This window comes from Cervus elaphus, chromosome 19, assembly GCF_910594005.1.
Source record: "Cervus elaphus chromosome 19, mCerEla1.1, whole genome shotgun sequence".
NCBI lineage: Eukaryota > Metazoa > Chordata > Mammalia > Artiodactyla > Cervidae > Cervus > Cervus elaphus.
The window spans coordinates 75,096,377-75,118,163 of NC_057833.1; the positions used below are offsets into that span (position 1 = coordinate 75,096,377).

The following is a 21,787-nucleotide window of genomic DNA, read 5'->3' on the forward strand; positions in this document are numbered from 1 at the left end:
GTTCTAGGTTTTAGCTCTTTGAAGAAGCAGCTTCCTGGGGAACTCATGCCTGAGTCCTGGGAGAGTAAGCTGGAATTTAGTTGGGAACATTAGGCCCCTTCCTTGCCCCCTCCATCCCTCTTTGAGTTACTGGAAGTGACTTCCAAAGGCTTCTCACCTGTCCAGCATCACAAGTGGAATTCCCTTGCGGGGGACAGAGCCCCAGTGTAGCTCTGGTACAAGTCCTTGGTCAGTACCCAGCCACTCCTTCCTTTGCGAGGGAAGGGGGGGACTGGGCACCCAGAGGCCCAGGATCCTCCCATCCTTAATTAGGTCAAGCCTGTGTGAGCCAGGAAAGGGTTGTGTTTATGGGAGGCTCCAAATACTGGGGATGACTGTCCCTTCCCTGGTGCTGTCTGCATTTTAGCACGGACATAATGTAAGTATCAAAACTTATGATTACGGTACGTGTTATCACCTGTGCAGGCCAAAGGTCAAGTTTATGAGGGATGAAAGAGAGGAGGAAAGTGTTTGAAAGTAATTTATCTTCTGAAAAATAATGGCACACTGACTTCGAAACGGTAAACCAGCATATCTCTAAGGACGTGCTATTCAATTGAGCTGAAAATTGGTTGAGCAAACTGGGAAAATCATGTTTGGAAGAGTTATGTTCATAGTTTTTCGCTCTCTCTAGACATTTCTCTGTTATCTGCTGGGGCTCAGGAAAAAAAAAAAAAAGATGCATTCTCCTTGGACAAATAGTTTTGATTTATCGGGACCAAATGCATTTTATGTGGATTGTCAGATTTCAAAGATTTCTCTCGACAAAGATTCTTTTGATGTGAATACTCTAAATAGAGAAGCAAGCACTCTCTGTTCTTTCCCGAGAAGGAGGTGGAGGTGGAGGTGGAGCCCAGCCTCCGAGGTCCTGAAATAGTCACGATGGGGGAGAACGACCCGCCTGCAGCTGAAGCCCCCTTCTCCTTCAGATCGCTTTTCGGCCTTGACGATTTGAAAATAAGTCCTGTTGCACCAGGTAAGTGGGGCCAGGTGTAATGTCTGCCCCCACCTCACTCCCCAGATACAGATAATCCATGTGGTTGAAGGTCCCCTGTAGAAATACCTCCCCAGGAGTCCTCACATTCACAGGCCACTTCCTTGGGTTTGCAGAATCCCAGAGGGAAGGGGCTTTAAAAAGGCAATCACTTTGTTCAGGCCTCTTTGAACAACTCCCTGGAGACAAGTGGTATTTTTTTCTGGATGGAAGTTTTCAGAAATTGAGGCTCCAATTTCTCCTGGGGAGTTAAGGGTCAGATCCTGGCCAGGAAATCTCTGAGCTCTCCAGGAAGTTCTGACGGTCAGTGGTCACCAGCCCCTCCAGAAAACTTAAAATAAGCTGGATCCCTTGAAGGTATTGGGTGCCTAGATTAAAATTCATCAGCAGGTGATGGAGTTGCTTCTAGCAACTAAAGGAAGGGAAGTTGGTTTTGTAAGCAGGTCATAAACGCTTGGAGAAACGGCGGGCTCTTTAATGCCTGGTTAGGATCCTTTTGGCAAGAACCTATCAGAATTTGTCACAGGAAGCTGCGGCTCCTGGTCCTGGATGTGGTCAAGAAGACTGAACTGGGGGACACTTGGGGGCTCTGCTGAGGTTCCAGAAAGCATGGTGTGGGGAGTTGTCATATGATTCCTTTTAAACCACTTGGACAATTGATGTGAACGAATGAGAGGTGGGAGAAGAGGGTGAAGTAAGGGAAAAGATACACAATTTACAAACACTTTTCAAAAATTAGCATCAGTGCAAATGAAAGAAAAAAGTGCCCTGCAATTACCTGACCACCAACACTTAGCTGGGTTTTATATCTTATTTATTTTCTCTGTGTCCTTGTCTATAAATACATGTTCATCTACAGTGCAGAGAGAGACATGTATTTTTCCATGTATTTTCTTGGTTTTATAAACATGCCGCCCCCCTTTTTTTAAATAGGATTACAACTTTGCATCAAGTAGATGTATAATCTACGTGGCCATTTGGCATCATTTGACATATAATTGTTGCTAATACTTTATAATATATATCATATGAATATCAATAGCAGTATACATATTCTTTTCTGCTAATTTTTGAAAATTTCTCCATGATTAATTCCTAGTTTCAGGAAAGAGTAAAAACTTTTAAAAACTTTTCTTTTTTAAATAAGCCAATGCATTGTTCATGATAGAAATTTAGAAAATATAGTTAATCAAAAAGATTTTTTGAAATGACCCACAATTTTATACTTTTACTCAGAGATAATGCTATAGCATTTTATAGGTTTTCTTGCCTTTTTCCTATCCTATCAACATATCTGTATTTCTCTTTGAAAGTGACATATAAAGGGAGAACCCAGAGATATTTTGGGTTTGGTTCCAGACCATTTAATTCACCAATTAAGCAAATACTGTAATTGAGTCATATTAATTTTTTGATTTCCCATACATGTAAAAGTCAAACTTATTCTATAGTGTAGTCTATTCATTGTGCAACAGCATTATGTATAACAATGCACATAATACCTAGTTAAAAATTGAGTTGTAACTTAATTAAACAGTTAACTTATTTCTAAATAATGGTAGCCATTATCTGACTATACAGTGTTGCTACAAACCTTCAGTTTATGAAAACTGCAGTATTGGCTGGCAAAGAGTAATAAGATGAGATCTATGTATGCTATTTGTACAATTTTGAAGCTTTTTTGAAACTTAAAAATATCATGTTCATCTTTCTATGGCATTAAGTAATTAGTAACCTTTTAGGGTTGTCAAACAATGGCTCCTGAGCCAAATCTGGCCCACCATCTGTTTTTATAAATGAAGTTTTATTGGAACACAGACGTCCATTTATTCACATTTTGTCTGGCTTCTGTCATGTATAGCTATAGAGTTGAGTAATGGTGACAGGGACCAATATGGCCCATAAAGTTGAAAATATTTATATTGGGTCCTTCACAAAAAAGTTTGCCGAGTCCTCTTCTTTATCATTTTAAGCATTTCTATACCATTTGCTATTTCACCAGCTCCTTTTTGGGGGGGACTTAGGCTATTTTCATGTATCCATGTATCAATATTATCAAGGTCATTCCTTTAAGTGTACTTGTTTGTAGAGTTTTGTGTATATCTCTGATGACTTTTTAGAATAAATTCCTAGAAATGAAATTAATAGGTCAAATATTCTATCCATTTTTTAGCTTTTTGATGTGAAGTGAAAGTCACTCAGTCATGTCTGACTTTTTGTGACCCCACAAACTATACAGTCCATGGAATTCTCCAGGCCAGAATACTGGAGTGGGTAGCCTTTCCCTTCTCCAGGGGATCTTCCCAATCCAGGGATTGAACCCAGGCTGGCCACATTGCAGGTGGATTCTTTACCAGCTGAGCCACCAGGAAAGCCCAAGAATACTAGAGTGGGTAGCCTTTCCCTTCTCCAGGGGATCTTCCCAATCCAGGGATTGAACCTAGGCTGGCCACATTGCAGGTGGATTCTTTACCAGCTGAGCCACCAGGAAAGCCCAAGAATACTGGAGTGGGTAGCCTATCCCTTCTCCAGGGGGTCTGTGCATTGCAGGCAGATTCTTTACCAATACGTATTTCCAGTTTGACTTTCAAAAAGTTTACACAAATTATACTCCTGTTGACTATTAAGTGGAGACCTATTTCTTTTCCCTTGGACTTCAGCCGGAGTAATGCTAATAATAATACACTGCAAAGTTGATACACAATTATGTCTAATTGTCTTTTTCTTTTTCTATTTCTGAAGAGATTGAAGGTTCTTTTGTGCTTGTTTATCATTTACATTTCTTCTTTGGAGAGATATTACGCCTTTTGCTTTTTATTCCAAGCTTGTCCTCAAAGACAGAGCAAGGAGGGAGGGGTGGGGCCAGGAGGGGGCCACAGGGCATGAGGCTGAGGAGCTGTAAAGGGGCAAAGGTAAGCTGATACAGAGGTTCTAACTGAAGGAGAATCTTTGGATCTACAGGGGCTTCCTTGATAGCTCAGTTGGTAAAGAATCTGCCTGCAATATAGGCGACCCGGTTTGATTCCTGGGTTGGGAAGATCTGCTAGAGAAGGGGAAAAGCTACCCATTCTGGTAATCTGGCCTCGAGAACTAGTCCATGGGATCACAAAGAGTCGGACAGGACTGAGCAACTTTCACTTTCACTGGGGCTTCCCTGATGGCTTAGTTGGTAAAGAATCCGCCTGCAATGCAGGAGACCCTGGTCTGATTCCTGGGTCAGGAAGATCCCCTGGGGAAGGGATAGGCTACCCACTCCAGTATTCTTGGGCTTTCCTGGTGGCTCAGCTGGTAAAGAATCCACCTGCAATGTGGCCAGCCTGGGTTCGATCCCTGGGTTGGCAAGATCCCTGGAGAAGGGAAAGGCTACCCACTCCAGTATTCTGACCTGGAGAATTCCATGGACTGTACAGTCCATGGGGTTGCAAAGAGTCAGACACGACTGAATGACTTGCACTTGGATCTACAGTTAGGGCTCACTTCCTAAATCTCACTCTTAGCTACAGAACATTTAGAAGGATGAGCGGCCATCCAGGGCTCATGCTGAGTTGTAAGTGAGACTGGAGAGTGGGCATCTCAGTGGGGAGACTGACTAGTTTGGGGCAAGCTTCCTGGGGCAGGGAAGGTAGAAGGGAGGAGTCTGCTTTGCTAACAGTGAATTGGTTATCCTGGAAAGAACTGGTCTCTGACCCTGAGATAAAACCACCTTCATTATCCTGAAACCATCCATCCGTCCATCCATCTGCCCATCCCTCCCTCCCTTCCTCCCTCCATTCAATCTACTAACATGTATTGAGGACTGCAGTGTGGCCACTGCTGTTCTGGGTGCTGAGAGTGCAGCCTGGACCAAGCCACCTGCTCCTCCATCCAAGGCTAAACAAGGATCATGCCAGTGGTCCCTCCACCCTGCTCTGTACCCTTGGCACTAAGCCTAGTGTGCTTCTCTTGTCTCCTCATTCTTCTTTCTCCCCACCCGCCCCCTGCCCTTTTCTTCTTTACACTTTTCTCCTTTCCTATTATTTTATCACCCCCTTCTCATTTTTGTTTCCCAATTCTCTTCCGTTTTGGACAACTTGGAATGCTATTGATCATTTTACAACCACAGTCTTTATTGTCAGAGGGGTCTTCCTGTGTGGCTCAGATGGTAAAGAATTTTCAATGCAGGAGATGTGAGTTTGATCCCTGGGTTGGGAAGATCCCCTGGAGAAGGGAATGGCTACCCACTCCAATATTCTTGCCTGGAGAATCCCATGGACAGAGGAGCCTGGTGGGCTACAGGTTACAGACAGTTGGACGGGACTGAGCAACAAACACTTTCACTTTCTTCACTTCAAGTTGTGGGTTTCCAGGCACAGGCAGGGGGACTCTCCAAGATATGATCTGGAATGAAGGCCATCAGTGTCTGCGCCCAGGACTGGTGGAGAATGACCTGCATGCCGTCTGGTGACCGTCTCAAAAGTCCCAGCTCTTCCTCTCCTGAGAATACCCTGTTTGGGTTTTCCATGTTGCCCTCTTCTGTAGGAAAACACCCTTGGAAGTGGGGTCCTACCTCCCCTCTGTATTAGTTTCCTAGGGCCACCAACACCACAGACTCTGTGGCTTAAAACAGCAGAAGTCTATCACCTCCCCATCTTGAGGTTAGAAGTCTAAAACCAAGGTGATGACAGGGCATTTCTCCCTCTAACACCTGCAGGGAAATCCTTCCTTGCCTCTTAGATTCTGGGGGTTGCTGATAATCCTGCCTTTCTTGGCTTATGGATGAGTCACCCCAGTCTCTGCTTTCATCTTCACATGGTGTTCTGCCTGTGTCTTTTCACATTAGCTTCCCTCTTCACGTATTGGTCTATGTCTGAATTTCCCCTGTTTGTAAGGGTGCCAATCATTTTAGATTAAAGCCCACATTGATGACCTTGTTTTAATTTGATCATCTCTGTAAAGACTCTATTTCCAAATAAGATGATATTCTGAGTTATGAGGGTTTGAACATAAACATGTCAACATGTCAGGGGGACACAGTTAAACCCATCACATCATCCCCAAATGGAGGATGAACAGAACTGGGTTGGTGTCAGGGAGTGTCGGGCTCAAATTTTAGAGAACGTGCCCCTGATAGGCGATCACTTCTCTGAGTCAGCTTTCTTTGGCTGGAACATTCTCTGCATTGAGGACAGGGGGAGGAATAGCTAAATTTTGTTTTCTTTCATTCAAATTTGTGGTTCCATGGCCTTTTGCTCTTTCCTCCCCCACTTTTTGGTTTCTAGATGCCGATGCAGTGGCTGCCCAGATCCTGTCTCTGCTGCCATTGAAGTTCTTTCCCATCATCGTCATTGGGATAATTGCGTTGATATTAGCGCTGGCCATCGGTTTGGGCAGTGAGTACCATCCATTATTTAGTAGCTTCTCAAATACTTGTTAAGCATTTAGACTCTCACAAGGTTCTCTTTCCTCCCAGGGCCACTGCCCAGCCTTAATTACTGAGGCAAACACTCTCTGGGTTTGCTGATTTGAGCTTTATTTGCCTGCAGGACTCTGGAGGGCCCCAGTCAGAGCCTTTGGCCACGCTGAAGGCTTTGTCACCAAGGAGCCTGCCTTGTTAGATGTGTCCAAAGGCAGCTGATGAAACCGAACCCACAGGCAGGAGGGGGTGGAGCCGGTGGAGAAGACAAGGAGGCCATTCATGCCAGGCCAAGTCAGGTTTCAAATAAGGTGCAAGTGGCTTTTGAGAAAGTGAATCACTTGAATGGTCTCTGATAGGGAACAACTTCTCATTTACTCCTCAAATAAAGAGCTCTCAGATCAGTTTAACTCTCCATATGCTCGCCATTGGGGTCCACAGTTCCCTCATTTCTCACCCAGGGTCAGAGAGGACAGGAGGTAGACTGGAGGCTGGGGTCCTCACTCAGGGCTTCTTGCTCAACTGGCTCAGCCAGTCAGCCGCGGCCATGCACTTTCTCAGTTGACCTTGAGTCTCCAGGTCTAAATTCATCTTGAGTTGTGGCTTGAGGCCACTTAGGGAGACAGAGTGGGGTGCAGCTGCCCCACCCTCTGGAATCCAGAATAGAAACTGGGCTGAGAGGAGCAGGTTGCTGGCAGGGCTGCAGTTTCGGTGCAGCTTCTGTGACTCTGGAGCAAGTTCAAGGCTGCGTGGCAGGTGCATGGTTGTCTGTGGGGCGCACTGAAGCAGCCCTTCCTTGACACCCCCTCTCCTTTCCTCAGTCCACTTTGACTGCTCTGGGAAGTACAAGTGCCGGTCGACTTTTAAGTGTATTGAGCTGACGGCTCGATGTGACGGGGTGTCAGACTGCAGAGACGGGGAGGATGAATACCGATGTGGTAAAGTCACGCCTTTTCACTGCAAAAGCGGGAGGATGTCAGTAAAACTCGGCCTTGACCTTCCTCATCTGTGAAATGGGTCCAAGGCAATGCCATTGTCAAGACCTGGGACCCAACAGACATTCACCCCAGGAGACTCTGGGCTGGTTGTTAAGGGAGGGCTTCTATGGACCTTAAATTAAGTTGGGGGGACTCCATAAGCAATTGGAAGAGACTCAGGTCCAGATGATAAAAACTGTGGCTGCCCTGTGGGAGTGGGATGCTGGTCAGGGGGAGGTCAGACTCAGCACAGGAGGGTCTGGGCTGGCTTCAGAGGAACTCTGCCAGGTCTCAGGGCCCTGCGGGCACTAACGACCTGTCTTCTTGTGTGCCGGCCAGTCCGTGTGAGTGGTCGGAACGCCGTGCTCCAGGTGTTCACGGCTGCCACCTGGAGGACCGTGTGCGCCGAGGACTGGAAGAGTCATCATGCAACTGTCGCCTGCGCCCAGCTGGGGTTTCCAAGGTAATTCAGAGTGTCCAGCGGTAGGCAGGACGCAAGCAGTGATCACGATGAGGGCAGACAGCTGCTGTTTATCTGGGCACCCACAGGGCGCCTTGACATCCTCATGGCAACCTCACAATGTCTGACGTCACAAACCAAGGTCCCAACACACTAAGGGATGTGGCATGTTTGGGCGCATCTCAGGCCAGGACCCTAGATGCAAACATTCAGTAAAGAGTTTCAGAGCTGAAGATCGAACCCCCGGTTCCTCTGACCACAGTTGCAGGGGAGCTTCCAGCCACCACCCTGCTTGGTCCCACTTCCCAAGGAACCCCAGAGAGTCAAGTTTGAGAAGTCAGTGATTTAATGAAAGTCTAATCATTTAAAGCAGTTGTTTAGCACTAAATTGGAAAAAGAACTTTTGCAGTAAAATCTCTGCATTTTAGCACTCTGTGTTGCCTATGTGACTTTTTGCACAGGGGCGACATATTTTTGCCCTGATGCAACCCCTCCCCTCTCCTGGCTTCTTCCTTCAGACCGCCAAGCAGCTGCCCAGGACATTTCTCTTGCTCCCCTTTTGCTCCGGATTTTCAGAGTTCAAAGTATGCCGGCTCTGAGTGCTCACACTACCCACAGAACGTGAGCATCCCTGTTTGTACCCAAGGAAATGGGCATCAAAACCTCAGTGCTCTGGACCCAGGGACTCTGGACTTGCAAAATGTGAAGTATCATATTCTTAGCTTCTTCCTCCAAAGCTGGTGAAACCTGCCCTCCAGCCTGTTTCCCTGAGACCCGCCCCCTCTTCTCCAGCAATGACCTGAATTCAGGAATCAGCTGCACTTCTAGGCCGATGACAACAGCAAATGACTCCCACAATTGCCTTCAGAAGTGATGTAGGCTCAACTCCTCATAGACTTGGAGGAAGCTCTCAGAGCACACACACACATACATACACACACACTGCAAACACACCATGCAGTTCTTACTCACACACTACACACACACCACACACACACTGCAAACACACCATACTCACGCACTACACACCATACACACACCACATCACTCAACACCATATCTCACGCACACACACCAATTACACAGACACACACGCAAGCCCCACCACCACGGCTCACACCTGAAAGCTTCCCTTGGACATTTCTGCTACCTGGTAGGTGGTTTCTTGGCCTCACTAGGGGGCGTCCCTTCCTCTTCCCTTCTGCCTTCCCTGCCTCTCCCTCCTGGAATACTTCCCCTTCTGGAATCCTTGACCTCCTCCCCATCAAGCTGAAGGGCCCAGTGACTCCCCTCCCCGGATCCAAACCCTCCTGGCAGCCCTCGTTCCTTTGCTCACCCCTCCCTATCTGCCAGGATGGTCATTCCCTGTTCCCTCTCAGGGTAAGTCCAGTGGAAGCAAGTTTCCAGGCTATCCCCTCAACAGGGTCCATTTTTCTTCCGTCTAAACTTGCTCTTTGCTTCCCTATCTCTTGCTCCAGTTCTAAGGTTTATTCTGTATCTGTTCTTGTTTGTTCTACTTCTCTCTCGAAAGCCCTCCTTTGATCCCTGAGCACTACAGCATACCGTGTCAGAGGTCTGTGATAAAAAGAAAAGATGGACTGACAACTCAGATTGCCTGGGTCCAAACCCCAGTGCACATGCAGCCCTGTCGTGTGACTGGGCCTCAAAATCAAGGCTAATAATAGTACCCGCGTTAGAGGGTCACTGTGAGGTTCAAGTGTCTCAGTGCTTCAAAGCCAGCCTGGACCCCAGGGATACCCCATAAGACTGCGGTCATGGCTATCATTGCCACTGAGACTTTGAGGATTTGTGGGACTCCAGTAGCAGCCCTTGGGATGCCTTTGCATCATCCCCACTGCCCCGCCTGCAGCCCAGCCCACCTACGCTGGGACCTCCATCTCAGTGACAACTGGCTCTTTCACCTGGTGCCTGCCATATCAGCGGGTTGAGCAATACCTGGGGAGGATGGGAGGGTCAGTGCCACGGCCTTGATTACATTTTCCTCCAAACCAAACCCAGCTGGACTTTGTATCCCATGCCTGCCACCGGCCCCGCCCCTCTGCATTTGCAGTGACCTGATGAGATCCTGTGTGATAAGTTGGTGCGTTCAAGAGTGAAGCAAGTCAGAGACTTTGTCTTTTGCTTGTTCCACGTCCTGCTATGTCATAACTCTTCCAACACCTGATCTGAAAAAAATTATGTCCTCTTCATCATTCTCTACTGGCCCTTCAAACACGGGCTTGTCCTGGAGCCCCCCAAAGCGCTGTGTCTCCTGCTCATCTCTCTGTAACAGGAGCCCCATCCGCTCTGGGCAGCCTGGGAAAATCTTCCATTCCCACCTGGGTTTCTCAGCATCCCCATTTTGGTGCCCACCTGAAAACACCCACTGGACTTCCACGTTCTGTCCCCCCTGGGACTTGTTTTAGGCAGTATCAAGGTGGAGGTCCACCTAGCTACATCAGGAAGTAGTCCTCTCTCCCACGTGCCTGGAGCTGGGAGTGGGCGAATGGACTTCAGGGAGGGGGCTGTCCCAGACTCTTCCAGGTCTGAAATGCCTTGCTAGGTTGGCAGAAGGAAGCCACTGATGGTTTGGGAGCACAGCAGGACCTTCCTTCCCCCCACACAGTGTGATACCTGTGACACTTTGACTTGAGCCCAGGTTGATTTGGGGGCGCAGAGTGAATTTCTCAGGTCCGGTCTGCATGTCCAATGTGCTTGCAGCTACGTGAGTTCAGACACCCTCAGAGTGGACTTGCTCGAAGAGCAGTTTCGAGAGGACTTCGTGTCCATCAATCACCTCTTGCCAGATGACAAAGTGACCGCTTTACACCACTCGGTGTACGTGAGGTAAGTGGCCAGGTGGTGCCGGGTCCCCTCTGCCTAGTCATGCCCTGAGTTTGACGATGAGGTTGTGTCCTCCAAGTGCAAGTTGAGGGCTTGGCCAGTTTGGTTAGATAGGGTGGACACACCAGGCTGGGGGACAGGAACTTAACCCCAAACCAGGCAGATACAGCCCAGCAGAGAAACGGAGGAAGGATGATGAAGTGGCCACCTGATGTGGGGAAGTGCGGTACTGGCTAGGCACATAGTGGGTGCTGCAGATGTGTTTGGGGAAAAGAAGGGAGGGAAGGAAGGAGGGAAAAATATTAGAAAGAAAGGAATTAAGAAAGAAACTTAACTTTCTTTATTTACAAAGTACTTTAATGTTCACCATTTGTATTACATGTTTCCCCAAATAACTTGTCAGTCAGTCAATCAGTCAGTTGCTCAGTCGTGTCTGACTCCTTGCGACCCCGTGGAGTGCAGCCTGCCAGGTTCCTTTGTCCATGGGATTTCCCAGGCTAGAATACTGAGGAGGGTAGCCATTTCCTCCTCCAGGAGATCTTCGAAGGAAAGTGAAATGAGGTATCCGTAAATGACAGGTGCCTGAAGCTTAGAGGGGTCACCTGCCTGATGCAAGGAGGTACCACAGGCTTTCTGAACTCACATTTTATACTCTTCCTGACTTCTTGGACCAAACCCCGAGAGAAGTATATCCTCTGCTCCAGGAAACAATAGTCTTCAGCCTACCATCATGGAGTTGATAATTGCCCCCCTGGACCCACATGCAGTTTGCAGGGACAGTTCATCTCTTGGGTCCTAAAACCCTGGACTGGTGACATTTGCTTTTTCTTGCATGATTAATGACAGGACTGGGCTCTAGAGGCAGGAATTTACAGAGGGCTCGCAGGGTGGGTTTTTCTGTCTGACATGTGTGTGTCCCAGGCTGCAAGGACTTGGTGCCAGGGGAGCCCGTCACGCCATCTGATGGACATTCTGTGTCTCACAGGGGCCAGTGAAGGACATCGGAGTAAAATGGACAAACAAATGATACCAGTATATGTTTATCTAATATAGCTCATTATTTGTCTCTTATCATTAGCTATACAAAGCCTAGAAATACTCAGCAGTGGTCACACATACACCACACTTCACTTGGTCACCGGTTGTTAATGATTTGGTTTTTTTTAATAGACTAAAAATTGAAATCTGTATTCAAGAGCCAGGGAATAGAGTTTATTTATTTATTTTTTTTAGCTCAAGATTTAAGTTAAAAAAAAAAAGTGGTTCCCAGGCCTTGGGTGTGTGAGTGCTAAGATGCTTCAGTGATACCTGACTCTTTGAGGCCTGGGGTGTTTCATTAAACACACTCTTTTTCCATTTAGGGAGGAATGTACCTCGGGCCACGTGATTACCTTGAAGTGCTCAGGTGAGAGTTGCAGGACTGCAGAGAGAAACAGATGGAAGCCCTGGCTCACAGGCTCCTATCCCCTCTGCTTGGCCCGCTCTGCCATCAGGCCCTTCCTCCTGGGTGCTAGGTGGGAGCTCTGTGACCCCACATGCCAGGTCAGGGGAGTCAACCTGGAGAGACTTCTCAGCAGCAGACAGGACCACAGTGCACAGAGTTCTGTCATTCCATGGTGGCTGCAACCGCCTAACTCACGTTTCCCCTCCCCCCACCAGAAAAGTGGGCACAGTCTGCTCTGTCCACCCCCCTCAGCCCTAGCCTGGGCAGGACCCTCTTGTTCCTGGCAGGGGGCTCTTGTTGCAGGGGCTGGAGCTGAAGAAGTCAGTCCCTGCATTTGTGAGGCTCCCCAGCTCCCAGAGTGCTGTCACCATCCTGGGGACATGAGTGTCATGGGGAGGTCAATGCTAGCTCCCAGCTCTTTGCTCTAATGGGCTGTGCCCACTGCACCCCACAGCACCCTGCCCATCCCCTGTCTCAGGTGACTTGCCTCCACCGTTTCCCCGAGGCACCCGCCCCACCGCTCCCTATCCCCCTGCAGCCTGCGGTCTGAGGACTGGCTCCAGCCCCCGCATCGTGGGTGGAAACACATCTTCGCTGGCACAGTGGCCCTGGCAGGCCAGCCTGCAGTTCCAGGGCTACCACTTGTGTGGAGGGTCCGTCATTACCCCGCTGTGGGTTGTCACTGCTGCCCACTGTGTTTATGAGTGAGTTCTCCTGACCTCCTGGTGGGGGGGCATCCTCATCTCCCACAGACCCCTGTCCAGTACAAGCCACGTGGGGACAAGGCTGATTTGGGTGGTCAGCAGCAAGACAGGTCAAGAAAGCATGAAAACAGGCCAGATCATCACAAGGTAATGTCCACAGACCCTCCTCACTGTGGATCCAGCTCCATCAGCTAGGTGGGATTGGTGACCCCAGGATCATTTTAAGGACCTTCAGCTCTTACAGAAAAGATAGAAAAAGGGGAAGGAAACTCTCATGTATAGGAAACCCAGCAATGCAAATCCCCTAGACCTCCTTGTAGCTCATTCCCATGGACCATGTTGTGACTGAGAGAGAGAGGGATGGTGCAGGGTGGGCAGGGGTCTCCCCAGAGCAATCTCTGTTAGGGGGTTTGGTGTGGAAGAAAACCACAGAAACTACTTCCAAACACAGTAGCAAGTGTCTGTGTTATTTCCACCTGCCTCTATTTCAATTTCTGATGGAGAATGGGCCATTATGGAAAGGTGAGCTCATTTCTCAAATGTCCAGAGGTGCAGAGATCAAGACCTGTCTAGGGGACACATGGGTGGATCTGCACTTCTGCAGGGCTTGTGGGGGCATCTCCTGCCATCTCCTTAGCACTGGCTCTCGGGAGACTTGTGATGTGTGGGTGAAAGTGCTTGGGTCTCTCGTCATTTCAGTCTCTACCTCCCCAAGTCCTGGACCATCCAGGTGGGCCTTGTTTCCCTGCTAGACAGTCCAGCCCCCTCCCATCTGGTGGAAAAAATCATCTATCACAGCAAGTACAAGCCAAAGAGACTGGGCAATGACATCGCCCTCATGAAGCTGGCCGGGCCTGTCACTTTCAATGGTACGTCCAGGGATCTGTCATTTTCCTGCTATTGTTTGTTTCAGGAGAATTTGTATTGCTTGTTGAAGCATGTTGATGAAGGCTGCCTTACAATTTCCAGTAGGTAATTCCAATATCTGATTCATTTCAGTGTTAATTGTTTTCAGCTGATTGTCTCTTTGCATTAAAGTTGTGATTTTCCTGGTTCTTGGTATGATGAGAAATTTTCAATCACGTCCTGGACATTTGGGCCACCGTGTTAGGAGACAGACATCTTTAGTTTTAGCAGATGGTCACCCTGTTCAAGTTTGCTGTGCAGGTCTTGGTCTACTTTTATGGGTTGTGGTTCTGATGACTATTTGACTTCAGAGTCTTTGTGGTTCTAGTTTGGCCAACTTGGTTTGCCTGGGGCCACTGAGGTCTCACTTGAGCTACTTTCTTTCACTTAGTGCATCTTGGAGATTAAAGGGGTTTCCCCAGACCAGGCCACCTGGTACCTGTGGGTGGTAGAAGGGGGGTCATAGGCCCCTGGGGACAAAGAGCTTTTCCTTGTTTGGTGCTTATTCTGGTGAGGTACTCTGCCAGTGCTACCCACGTGCCTGGGATCTTGACATTGGCTGAGGCAGAGAGGGCCTACCAGCTGGCCAGCTGGCTGGGGTGGGATCTTCTCTGTGGCCCTTTCTTTATAAGCTGGAAGATACTGGGCATCTCCAATTCCTGGAAATTCTCAGAAATAACCTCTCACAACCAGCTGCTGAGTTCAGCTCTGTTTACCCATGGAAATGTCAAGTCCTAATGATTGGAGGTTTCAAAAACACCAGAAAAGTCACCCAGGACAGAATTCTTCAGCGTCTTGCCGTTGTGACAAAGTACATGAGCCTCCGCCTAAATCAGTAAAAGCCCCCCTTCACCTTCCCAAGAACTAGAGCAGCTTGGAGATGAGGTAGAGGATAACAAACAGCCCTTGTTAGAGCAGAAACTTGGCTCAGAACCAACGGCAGGTTGGAGCTGGTAGAGTCATCAGCGTGTTTATCACACAGCACACGGAATTCTCTATGCGTCACACTCTGAGACAAATATTTCTAGAAAAACAAAGAGAAATTGTAATGGTGGTGTTCCTTTGCTAAAATGATTAATGACCCTTGGTTATAAAAAAAATGAGGTGCCAACACTTGCACTTTGATAAAACTGAAAATGAGTGCCCTTGTCTTTTCTCCACCTTTCCATTTTTGTCCTACCTGGAAAGCTTAGGTCATATCTCAGAATGTAGTCATGTAAAGGCCCTGTGACAGTTTCTGGTGGAGGGCTTATGTGATACAGCTCATGTGGACAGGCAGGCTCATTGCCTCCAGATGTGTCAGGAGGGACGGGAAGATTCACGGAGCGATGTTCCGTAAAGCAGTGTGCCCACAGTCTAGACCAGGAGTGGGCAGACTAGGGCCCATGGGTTGAACTGGACCTTTTGCCTCCTTTTAAATCAAGTTTTATAGGCACACGGACCACCCTGTTCACCACTGCCTGTGGCTGCCTTCATGCTTTAGTGGCAGAGGTGAGGGTTGAAATGGAGACCACGTGGCTTACAAAGCCTAAAATATATACTGTTTTCCTCTTTACAGAAAATATGTTGACCTCTGGTCAGACTCACTCATGTTGCCATGGTCTACAGTTGACCTGTGGACTAGACTCACCCATGTTGCCTTGGTCTTGGGTTGAGTTGACTTCTGGTCTAGACTCACTCATGTTGCCGTGGTCTGGGGTTGTTTTAGGGCTCTGGTGGGGGAGAGGTCCCCAGTCTGAGCAAATGGCCAAGGGCCTGGCCTTTCTCTGGGAGACACCCCCACCCCCAGCCCCAAGAGGCAGACGCTGAGTGCTGGCTTTCTCAGACGGCAGCTTCCATGGCCTCAGCTCTCTTGTTTCTCTCCAAACAGAGATGACCCAACCAGTCTGTTTGCCTAACTCCGAAGAGAACTTTCCTGATGGAAAATTGTGCTGGACATCAGGCTGGGGGGCCACAGAGGATGGAGGTCAGTGGTCTAAGATCAAGATTGTGCGTCCAGTGTGCCCGGAACCAAGAGGCCCGGGTGCCTGCTCCCCTCTGGTGCCCCAGTTTAATGTCCCCCTGACATGTCATGGTCGGGGGGGAGCACAAACCCTCAGCCGGATGCTGAGACCGGAGAGGAGTGAGAGGCGGGGTGTGCCCTGCGGTGAGCCCATAAGACGTGAAGATCGCAGTTTACAAACAGGTGGAGTTAGAGGGGATCCATCCCTCGGGGTGAGGGGGCGAGGCTGAACCACTGCAGACATGCTGTTACTTTCTAGTCGCTGCTGAAACACACGACCCCAGACTTAGAGGCTTAAAGCAGCACTCGTGGACCACCTCACAGTCATGGCCGTCAGAAGTTGTAAATCAATGTGTCTGGGTGGGGGCTTCCATCCTCCCTGAGGCTCTGGGGGCAGATCTGTGCCCCTCTTTCCAGCCTCTGGGGCCCCCACATCTCTTGCTCCTGCTCCTCCTCCCCTTTCACAGCCAGCAGCACAGTGTCCCCCAGTCTCTCCTCTCTGACCTCTGCTTCTTCCATCATCACATCTCCTTCTCTAGCCCTTTGAAGGACCCTTGGGATGACATTTAAGGTCCACCACCAAGGTGTCCCCATCTCAAGGTCTTATCACATCCGCAAAGGCCCTTCTGCCATGGGAGGTGGCAGGGTCCCAGGTTCCGACGGTTGGGGCCTGGAGGACACGTTTCTGCTGACCACCCCCAGGCTCTACCCCAAGGCTGTGTGTGGGACCTTCACAAACCTCAGTTTCCTTCTGTCACCTGGGTTCAGGGAACTAAATGGGCTGGTGTAGGTCGAGGGCTTGGTCTAGGTAGGACCCTGGGGGAGGGGTGCCTGCTGACTGTGGTTGCCCCCTCCTTTCACACTGGTGACCTTAGGGAAATGAGTGGCCCTGGGATGAAGCAGGGTCTCCCCCAGCCCACTCACTAGGGGACAGAGCTCTAAGGCTGTCTACCTTCAGGCTGCCCCACCCCTAGGCAGTCATCTGAGCTCCCGGTGGGGCCCCCTCACTGCACAGACCCTCCATCCCCTTGCTCTGACCCAGGTGACGCCTCCCCGGTCCTCAACCACGCAGCCGTGCCTCTCATCTCCAACAAGGTCTGCAACCACAGGGATGTGTACGGTGGCATCATCTCCCCATCCATGCTCTGCGCTGGCTACTTGAAAGGCGGTGTGGACAGCTGCCAGGTAGGGGCACCCAGTGACGTCTGGGGGCCACGCCGTGGGCAAGGCGACCCAGCCCTCAGGACAGACTACCGTCAGCACGTCCCTATGACTGACTGAAAAGCAAATTTACAGGGCGTGGGAAGAAGTTTGCTCAAGATATCGCTCCCTTTCCTGTCTGGCCGGGCCCGTGTTTACTCAGCGCTCCCCTCTGCCTGGGTGCTGGGCGGAGGTGGTGGGGAGGGTCTCAGAGTTTCCAGGGGGTCCAAAGGGGCAGAGGGCAGGGGAAACCAGTGGACAAGACTCCACCACTGCCTGGTTCAGCTGAAGCCCCTGGCCAGGCAGATCCTCCCTCTGAAAGCACCCCTCTGCTCCCCACGCTGCCTTGACTTGGTGGGTTCAGGATGCTGAGCCCTGGCAGGGAGACAGCTGGAGGGGGACCATCCCCGAAGGACGAGGACCCCACCCTCGGGAGGGCAAATCAGTTCCAGAAGGGCAGTGGGGGAGGTGGTGGATGCAGGACCATCCATGTGCTGTATTTTGTGATACAGTGAAGCAGGGTCCTGTCACCAGGACAGGGGACACATGGTGGCAATGTCTGTTCTGTGCCCTTGCCCTTTGCTCTTTTCCTGCCTTCCAGGGTGACAGCGGGGGTCCCCTGGTGTGTCAGGAGCGGAGGGTGTGGAAGCTGGTGGGAACCACCAGCTTTGGCATAGGCTGTGCCGAGGTGAACAAGCCTGGAGTCTATACGCGCATCACTTCCTTCCTGGACTGGATTCACGAGCAGATGGAGGTGGGTGCAGTCCCCATGCCCCCTGCAGCTCACTTAGATGCCTATCATTCTAGCTCTAGCATCCTTTCTGTGGGCCCTCAGCCCTGCTATTTGAAGCCAGGAAGTGACTAATTAGGTATTAATTTGTCAGACAGTGACTTTGTGCTCCTGGGTATGAACTAGGGATGGCTAACCCCTCAAGCAAGGCCCTGGCAGGGTGGGCCTGGCGGGCTGGACACACACAGGGCGAGCGTGGCTGGGACGTGGAGGACCATGTACTTCTGCCAACTGGGGAAAGAGGAGGGGCGACTGAGGACCAGCCCTGGGGGTGGAGACCAGTCAGGTGGGCATGTGAGGGCATGGAGACAGGTGGGAGTGGTCTGGACTGGAGGCCCTCAATGCCCACTGGGGAGTTTGACTTTGGGGGAACCGGGATGGGATGAAGCGTCTGGAATCAGGAGGGGCCTGGGTAGCTCTGTGTGCCTTGGGGGCCTCCCTGCAGTGGGAGTGGGAGGATGGAGACGGATCAGTGAGGTTGGCTTGGCAGGACCAGGGTGGGCAGGAAGAGCCCTGGAGATGGCGGGAGGAAGAACAGAGCATCCAGGGACAGAAAGTGCCCAGCTGACTCCAGGTCCTACCACGATGGCTTAGCGAACATGGGGTGACACCATCCCCAGGAGCAGGAACCTCAACAGCCTGCCCTTCCACGCTGTGGGCGTGCAGCAAATGTTTACCTACTCAATCACCAGGCTGAGCCCCGTGTCAGGCCTCGGACCACTTTTAAAGAACTTTGGTTTTTGGTTTTGCTGCGGTTTTTTTGTTGTTGTTGGTTGAGGGTAAATATACGCAATGTGAAGCTGATGATCCTAAAGTGCGAAGCTGGCAGCATTCAGCCCATTCAGGATGTTGTGTTGCTGCTGCCTGACCTGTACCCAAAACATTTTCATTTCCTGGAAATGAGACTCCATGAAGCAGTCACTCTGTGTTGCCAGGACCCTGTCCTCTGGCGGCCAGTAATCTACTTTCTGTCCTGGGGGATCAAGACCTTTTAAAATGGTCCCTGATAGCTCAGTGGGTAATCAATCCGCCTGCAATGCAGGAGACCCCGGTTCAATTCCTGGGTCAGGAAGATCCCCTGGAGAAGGGAAAGGCTACCCACTCCAGTATTCTGACCTGGAGAATTCCGTGGACTGTATAGTCCATGGGATCTCAAACAGTCAGACATGATTGAGTGACTTTCACTTTCTTTTCATTTAAAGCAGCTGGCTAAAACGGGCACCAAACTGCTCAATTGCCTTGATGTCAATTTCCACTCCTTCTTCCTTGAATATTTGCCTTAAATCAGGAGGGCAGGGCTGAGGCCCTGGGACCTGGTTAGAATTCCAGCCCTGCTGCTGTGTAGCTGTGTGCTATCAGTCCACTGCAGGGCGAGGCAGCAAACAGGCTGCAGGGGAGCTGCTGGGGCACTTTGGCTGTTAGCTGGCTGCCTGGCCCAGGGCTGAGGGCCGTGCAGTGCTGTTCAGCACAAAATTCAGCCCAAACCCATCACTCCCTCAGAAAACAGATGTTTGAAAGAGCAGCCTCCTCACTGCAGTGGCCGCAGACAGCCTGTGAACAGGACTAAAGGGGTTGAGAGCCACGTGGGGGGTGGGGGAGGAGGGACCTCTGGGTGGGGAGGGGGAGGGTCACGTGGGCAGAGAGCCATGTGGACAAGGGTGGGGCTGAGGACTCTTCCCGTTCACCCTGGGAGCCTCAGAGGTGCACCCCCACGAGGGTGCTTGCAGCGTCAGCGGGTCTGGATGATGAGGCTTGTCGCAGGGGCAGGTTGAAGAAGCCTGGCTCAGTCCTGAGCTGGGCGGAGTGCAGTTCAGGTGCAGGGCTCCAAAATCACTGTGGGAGCTTCTGAAGGGAGGTGCCCTCATATCTCAGCCCGTGTCCCCCCTGCTGTTGGGCCCTGGGACCATCCCCCTATTAGAGGTGATGGGACCCTCGTAAGCCCCCACCCAGGCTAACAAGGGGCAGAGCCTGAGTCTGACCAGCTCCGCGAGCCCAGCCCCACACCCGCCACACAGCCCAGTGACGAGCTCCAACCTGGGGTGCGGAGCACCGCCCTCAGCTGCTTGCTAGCACTGAGGGTCCCAGGACCTGTTCCAGAGGTTCTCATCAGGCGTCCGGCGGTTCAGATGCGGGAGGCTCCAGGGCGTGCTGGGGGAAGTGGGATGGCTAGAAAGGGCTCCCCTTCCTCCCAGAACTGGAGGAGCAGGCTCTTCTGGGCAGGTGGACAGCTCCCCTGAGGCCTGGGGAGCACATCAACCAGGGCTGCCCCCGCCCCTGAAGGCCTCTGTGAGTCACATTCCCTGAAATGTCTCAGGGGACAACCCAGAAGAGACTTCCCTCCACGAGAGGTTTCCAGCAGGCCTGCCGTTCTAGTTGTTTCTTTTGAGCATCTACAGGACGGCCTTCCGGTAGCTCACACACCTCGAGGGGAGTCAGCCCATTTTTTTCTCTGATGCTAAAGGTTACTGCATCATTTTTCATCCAGTAGTCTTCTCTCCCTACTGGGAGCTTGAATCACTGTTAAAACTCAGAGCAGGACACAGAACACTGATGCTAAGAGCTGGAAACTGTGGAAAAGTCTCAGGTTGGTGATGGAGAAGGCTGGGTGTGGCTGGTAGGAGGCACACAGGGCGGGGAAACTATTTCACACTTACCTGGGGTCCACATGGAACAGAGACCAATTTTATCCCCATTAATTGTGAACTGCTGACGCCCTCCACAGGGCAAAATGTAGGTACTCACTTGATCTTGGGCTTCCCCAGTGGCTCAAGCAGTAAAGAATCCTCTTCAATGCAGGAGACACAGGAGATGTGTGTTCAACCTGTGGATGGGGACGATCCCCTGGAGGAGAAAATGGTAACCCACTGTGGTATTTTTGCCTGGGAAATCCCATGGACCCTGGCAGGCCACAGTCCATGGGGTCAAAAAGAGTCAGACACGACTGGGCAAGCATTCACCTCACGCTTTATCTTAATATAGGAGAGATGACTTGACATGATGAAAAAGGTAATACGTATGTTTTCATTTCCAGAGGGACCTGAAAACTTGACAGGTGAGAGGCAAGTGACCACCATGAGTTCCTGCCAAGATGGAGACATTCCCATCCTTCCATGGATTCTAACAGCAGAGCCAAATGAAGGAGCATCTTCTCATCCCTCCACATCTAGAACAATTTTCTTCTATCATCTCTGACAAGCCAGAGGGGCATCAGAATAAAATGATCCTGAACCTCCTTTTTCTGATCTTCCCAAGAACAGGAGCAGGAACACCTCCAAAGCACTACCTTTTCCCACTTTTCCATCTGGTTTCCTCCCTCACAAAGCCCCTCAGCAAAGATAGGCAGTCAGGATCTACAAGTGTGCAGTCAGTGTAGACACAGATGTCCACACATTTTATCCGGGTACCAGAACCAAACCGATTTTTTTCTACCAGGATCTCCTTTAACACACGGGAACTTATAGGTGATTTTAGTTTTGTAGTCTTTGGTCCTCGTTGTATCATTGTCTCTTGCTTCTGAAGGACATAGAATTTCTTAGCAAGTTCATCACTCGGAGTTTATTGAATGAATCTTGATTGCTCATGTAAGCTTGATTCAAGAGGCTTAATTCATTTGATCTGTTGGAACAGATTTACTGGGAGATCGGAATCATCTCCCATTACATCAGAGTAGTCAGAAGCAGAGCAAGAAAAGAAAGGAATAAGTCAGGACCACCTAACTCCCACACAATGTTACCGAAGGCCAACTAGACAGTCTCATGTCATTAAGACACTAGGGCTTCTCTACCTCTCCACATGGGCCTGTTAAATCTCCCACACAGCTGCAGGTTGGAGGCTCCTCCTGGTACCCACCCATCCCCTGAAGTCCCCATAGCACACGCATAACAGAGGAAGATTCCTTGGTAAGTAATCATTGTCCAGTGGTGCTTTATCACAAATGACTTTATTAGAATATGAATCTGTGGCTTTGCCCTGACAACAGTGGGAAAGATGGGTGAGTTTCAAAGAGATCAGAGATAGGCCCAGGTGCCTGGGGAA

General features: G+C 50.2%; 1 protein-coding gene across 1 annotated transcript; it reads left to right on the plus strand.

Annotated features, from left to right (window-relative positions):
- Positions 1-308: 308 nt before the first annotated feature.
- On the plus strand, positions 309-20,963 carry TMPRSS3 (transmembrane serine protease 3). The gene is made up of 13 exons (XM_043874789.1): positions 309-418; positions 871-1,015; positions 6,292-6,402; positions 7,247-7,363; positions 7,742-7,865; positions 10,584-10,709; positions 12,068-12,111; positions 12,689-12,854; positions 13,554-13,723; positions 15,631-15,726; positions 16,805-16,947; positions 17,564-17,716; positions 20,784-20,963. The coding sequence occupies exons 2-13, from the start codon at positions 922-924 to the stop codon at positions 20,799-20,801; spliced, it is 1,362 nt and encodes a 453-aa protein (XP_043730724.1). The 5' UTR covers positions 309-418; positions 871-921; the 3' UTR covers positions 20,802-20,963.
- Positions 20,964-21,787: the final 824 nt, after the last annotated feature.